At 38.5% G+C, this 5,819-nt stretch overlaps 1 protein-coding gene across 1 annotated transcript; it reads left to right on the top strand.

The window, feature by feature from the left end:
• The first annotated feature begins 2,402 nt into the window (after positions 1 to 2,402).
• Positions 2,403 to 4,819, top strand: LOC117625164 (F-box/kelch-repeat protein At3g23880-like). Its single transcript, XM_034356768.1, has 2 exons — positions 2,403 to 2,615; positions 2,937 to 4,819. Exon 2 carries the CDS (start codon positions 2,965 to 2,967, stop codon positions 4,087 to 4,089), a length of 1,125 nt encoding a protein of 374 aa, XP_034212659.1. The 5' UTR covers positions 2,403 to 2,615; positions 2,937 to 2,964; the 3' UTR covers positions 4,090 to 4,819.
• The last annotated feature ends 1,000 nt before the right edge of the window (positions 4,820 to 5,819 follow it).

Genomic DNA, 5,819 nt, shown 5'->3' with positions numbered 1-5,819 from the left:
AAAGGATATGCTCAGAAGGAAGGCATTGACTACAATGAGGTATTTTCTCCTGTAGTAAAACATTCCTCTATTCGTATTTTGTTGGCTTTTGTTGCACAGTTTGACCTTGAGTTGGCTCAACTTGATGTCAAGACTGCATTCTTACATGGTGATTTGGAGGAAGAAATTTATATGTCTCAGCCAGAAGGTTTTAAGGTTGCTGGAAAAGAAAATTGGGTTTGCAAATTGCAAAAATCATTGTACGGCTTGAAGCCGTCTCCAAGACAATGGTATAAGCGATTTGATCGGTTTATGATCGGGCAGAAGTACACAAGAAGTCATTATGACCATTGTGTATACTTTCGAAAGCTACAAGATGGAACCTTCATCTATCTGCTTTTATATGTTGATGATATGCTTATAGCATGTAAAAGCAAAGTGGAGATTGAAAGGTTGAAGACTCAACTGAGTAATGAATTTGAGATGAAGGACTTAGGAGAAACTCAGAAGATACTGGGTATGGAAATTGAAAGAGATAGAGCGAAGGGCAAGATTAGTCTGTGTCAAAAGCAGTATTTGAAGAAGGTACTACAGCGTTTCGGGATGAATGAAAATTCAAAACCGGTTAGTACACCTCTTGCCCCTCATTTCAAACTTAGTGCTTCTATGTCTCCTAAAACTGGTGAAGAGAGTCATTACATGGCTCAAATTCCATATGCAAGTGTTGTTGGTAGTTTGATGTATGCTATGGTGTGTACGAGGCCTGATATTTCACAAGCTGTTAGTATTGTCAGTAGATATATGCATAATCCAGGAAAAGGGCATTGGCAAGCTGTGAAATGGATTCTACGGTATATTCTGGGTACTGTGGATGTTGGTTTATTGTTTCAACATGATAAAGTTACTGGTCAATGTGTTGTTGGATATGTGGATTCTGATTATGCAGGTGATTTGGACAAGCGTAGGTCCACTACAGGTTTTGTATTCACTATTGCTGGAGGTCCAGTGAGTTGGAGGTCGATTCTGCAATCTACAGTTGCTTTGTCGACTACTGAGGCAGAATACATGGCGGTAACAGAAGCTATAAAGGAAGCCATCTGGCTTCAAGGGTTGCTTGGTGACTTGGGGGTCCAACAAGACCATGTGGATGTTCATTGTGACAGTCAGAGTGCTATTTATTTAGCAAAGAATCAAGTTCATCATGCACGTACAAAACACATTGACGTAAGGTTCCATTTTGTTCGTGAGATTATTGAAGAGGGAGATATTCTTCTTCAGAAGATTGGGACTGCTTACAATCCTGCGGATATGTTGACAAAGCCAATTTCGTTGCTCAAGTTTAAGCACTGCTTAGACTTAATTGGCATTTGTAAAATTTGTTGATTGCCCCATAGGGGATTGGGAGGCGACTATTGGGAGTTCTACTTCGAGGGTTTGAGCCAAGGTGGAGATTGTTGATTATTGCCTCAAACCAATAGTCAAAAGTAATGGATATTGACAAGTTGCAATGTGAATGCATTAATTGGCTTTCACAAATGGTGGTAGGCTATTGTTGACTTGGCTAACCTTTGCCTTCTTTGAGAAGCCACTTCCTTTGGCTTCTTTGAGAAGACACTAACCTTTGGCTTCTTTGAGAAGCCACTTCCTTTTGGCTTCTTTGAGAAGCCACTTCCTTTGGCTATAAATTGGAAGCAAATGGTTTCATTTGAAGCATCAAACCAAGTGTTGAGTAGAAGAGAAAAATAGCAAGAAAGGCATTTTGCCAAAGAGTGAAACAAATTCTCTCTAGTTGTTCTTTGCTTTGTATCATTGTTTTCTCTTCCTTTGTGAGTGTGTGAGGTTGGGTGTATTTGGGTCTTTTGGAAATTGAGTGGTAAACACTATTGTATATCTCCATTGATTATAGTGGAATACTCCATCGTCTCCAAACTGGATGTAGGCAATTGCCGAACCAGTATAAATCTTGGTGTTGTTATTGTTGATTATTTTGTTCAATTTTTCTCCTGCCTGTTGTTATTTATTTTTCACTCGCAGTTGGTTGACACTTCCGCACAACATTATGGACTCCCAAATCTGCCAACAAACAAATAAGATTTTGCTCAAAGCTAGAGAAACTGTGATATGAGCATTGTAGTTAGTTAAACAATTCATTAAGCAATCCTGAAAAGAACCTCCTTGGCCAATAATTCTCAACACAGCGCCAAACAGAAGCTGCAAGAGGGCAATGCATGAAAAAGTACGAATGAAATTCCTATTTGTTTTATTCGGCAAAATTTGTGAAAAGTACAAATGAAAAGTTCGGCAAAATATACAAGCTACAAAAAAATGAGAGGTCAAAATAGAACTAAGACTTCATTATGGCGATAAAAAGAAATTTCCGCATAAATTGTTCCCGGGATTCATAAACCACCAGATCAACCATAGATAAACCTTATTCAAGCTTTTAATCAGGGACGGAGATATAAATAGAGAAGAGAGATGCATGAGGATTTCAGCCGACGCGTTTCTTCTTCCACACTATCATGTACGGAAATGAATGTCCTAGAGGCTAGAAAGGGTTCTACTCCTTTCTTCTTCACTCTTCTTCTCTAACGTCAGCTCCATTTCTTCGGCTCTGCTCATCAGGACCAAAAATTGTAAGTTCCTAAAGTTTCTCTTTCCTTTTTCTGTCAATTTCGAAAAATCGGGGCCTAGGCGGCGCCTGGGCGGGTCGGGTATTTTTTTTAAAAAATTTTAAAAATAAAATGATGGTTTGGCTTTAGTGTTGGTGTTTTTTTTTCCTTGATGGGTTTGGAGTTTTGATTGATAGAGTAGAGATTGGGTTTGATTTGAAAATTATGACGTTTGGGGTTCTTGTTGCTCCTTCTTATTGGTACTCTGCTGTAAGAAACAGCTCCATGGATATTTATTTATTTATCTCAGTTGTAGCTGAGTTTCGTCTCTACTGCTTTTCGCAGTTGGTATAACTACGTGAATGTGCTAGACATGGATAACACACAAGATATCACACAAGCGATGCAGGAATTCAAATTTGAAGCTTTTCCTCAGGAAATCATACAAGATATCCTATTTAGGCTACCCGTTAAATCTCTGATCAATTGCACCTCAGTGTGCACGGCATGGAGGTCCATGATCATGAACAAAAGCTTTATCCGCGCCCACTTAACCCTAACAGTCGATTTTGCTAACCAGGATGACATTGACCTCCTCCTACTCCACATAATTTCTTGTGACAGTAGCAGCACCTTCGGCCACAAAACGATCGTTTCCGAGATAAAAGATGAGGTTCACTGTGTGCATTATGATAACCAGGCTTTTGATGTGTACTCCAAGATCGAATTTCCAATTGCTCCAAAGCAAGAACTGTGCAATTCTCATCTTCGTGTGGTCGGCACTTGTAGCGGGCTAATCTGCCTTGCGGATGATATCCTCCATTATGGTTACAACTTCTTTATATGGAACCCAGCCATTAGAAAGTTAGTGACCCTTCCCAGGCCTGGAGTTACCTTTAGGACGCATGGTGGGTATGATGCTTCTATTGGGTTCGGTTTTGATGCTATGACCAATGACTATAAGGTTGTGCGATTTGTAGCTTTACAACATGAAGATGAGAGGCCAACTGCAGCTGAGGTTTATTCCCTAGCCACTGGCACATGGAGGAGTCTTGGTTGTGTTTCTCCTGCATGTGGAACAAATGGAGCTGCATCCAATGCTTTTGTTAATGGGGTTCTTCATTGGCCTGTAGTCTCAGACGACGATGGTTGCTATTTTATTTTGACGTTTGACTTGGGCAAGGAGGTGTTCGGTAAGATACCTATGCCGAAGATTATCCATTGGAATCCCAAGTGGGGATTGCAATTGTCTGTTTTCGAAAATAGAAAATCTGTTGCTCTGTTTATGAGGGATAACAGTTGTAAAGATTTCATGATGGATAATAGGCGCGAAAATTCTGTTCTTGATATATGGGTGGTGAAAGAGTATGGTAGAAAGGAATCATGGACCAAATTGATTACTCTCGGTCCACAAGGTCCACAAAGACTTTTACCCAGGGCCTTATGTTTTAGCAACAGCGGGGAAGTACTGTTACTGCTAACAAAAGAAGGCAGGTAGGAACTAGTTTCACTAGACCTTGTGAGCAAACAGTTTAAAAATCTTGGGATTTCTGGATATAAATATTGTACTGTTGATTTTTATAAAGAGAGCCTCCTCTTACTCGACAAGAGCGATGCAGAGTCTTACTAAGAGAAAGGACAGGTAATGTATTATAGTGCTGAGAGCAGAACATTTCAATTCTTTGTTTGCCAGATTTTTATGTTCATTAAAAGCATGATTGGTGACTAAATTGCTGTGGGATCTTTATTATGTCGACTTGTGCGGGTTTTTTTTTCCTTTAGCTGATTGTCTTTCTCGCTTCTGTTGCTAGAACACAACTTGTGACTAAAGTCAACTTAGCTCTCATGGAAAATATCAAGTTGGTATGACTTTTGAGCGTGGACTGATTACTGCTACTGTAGTGAAGTTTGTGTATTCAATTTATTGTTTGCTGCTGTAAGAGATTGTGCTATAGTTCAGGCTTTAATCCCTTTTCCAATGGTTTTCATTTGTATAATAGTTTCGTTTCCAATTTAGCTTTCATTTAGGGAGAGGAATTTTCATTTGCACTCCTGAAAAAGTACTGGGAAAAGTTTTCATGACAACTGATGTCAACTATAATGCTTAACAATTGATTAGCGTAGCACTTTTCTTGCTTTCTGTTGCTGCAGATTTGTAGTGCTGTAACGCATTTGCCTGAAGTGCCTGATGCCTGACGTGCAGTCACTCCCAGTTCTTGTTATCTAACATGATGTTTGTTGCAGATTTGTAGGGCAGTGGCGTCCTATGCCTGAAATGCCTGATGTTTCGTTGTATTTACTTGGCGTGGATCTTGTTATTTGTAGCGCTGATATGTTTTTTTCGTAGAGGCGTGTGGTTTATGAGAGAAAGAAAAGCTATTTTGATTTTGAGATGGCTCATTTTAAAAAAAGAAGGCTTTTTATCACAAATGGTCCCTGACGTTTGTAAAATTATCACCTTTTGTTCCTAACGTTTTTTTTGTGACACTAATGGTCCTTAAGGTTCCCCTCTACACATCAAAATGGTTCCTGCCGTTAGCTTCCGTCAAATTTTCGGTTAAATTACTGACGTGACACGTGTGTGGAGCCCACATATCCAATGGTATAAAACCACGTGGCCTTAAATAAAATAAAAATATATTTTTAATATTTTATATAAGAAATCTGAAATACATAGAAAAATGTATCTTGTTTCTTTTGTTGAGTAAGCAAAAAAATAAATTTTGGTGGATTGTGTTTTATGACTTTCTAAAAGAGTTATGATTAAGATAAGAGTTTGATTTCCTCCCATTGTAACAATAAGAAATTTAATATGGAGAAAAATTCATGTTTTCTCTTTTGGTAAGTACGCGAAAAATGCATCTTGTTGGATTGTGTTGTATGGATTGCTAAAGGAATTAGCTTAAAATGTCAAAAATCTAAACCTCGGGGTCAAACCAAGTGGTGAAGGTATGTGGCGAAATGTGTTAGATCAAAAGTTTGATTTCCTCCCATTGTAACAATAAAAAATTTAATCTTTTGGTAAGTAAGCGAAAAATGCATCCTGTTGGATTTTGTTGTATGGATTGCTAAAGGAATTAGCTAAAAGGTCAAAAATCTAAACCTCGGGATCAAACCAAGTGGTGAAGGTAAGTGGCGACATGTGTTAGATCAAAAGTTTGATTTCCTCCCATTGTAACAACAAGAAATTTAATATAGAGAAAAATTCATGTTTTCTCATTTGGTAAG

The sequence above is a fragment of the Prunus dulcis genome, chromosome 4 (assembly GCF_902201215.1).
Source record: "Prunus dulcis chromosome 4, ALMONDv2, whole genome shotgun sequence".
NCBI lineage: Eukaryota > Viridiplantae > Streptophyta > Magnoliopsida > Rosales > Rosaceae > Prunus > Prunus dulcis.
This window is presented reverse-complemented; position numbering and strand designations above follow the sequence as displayed.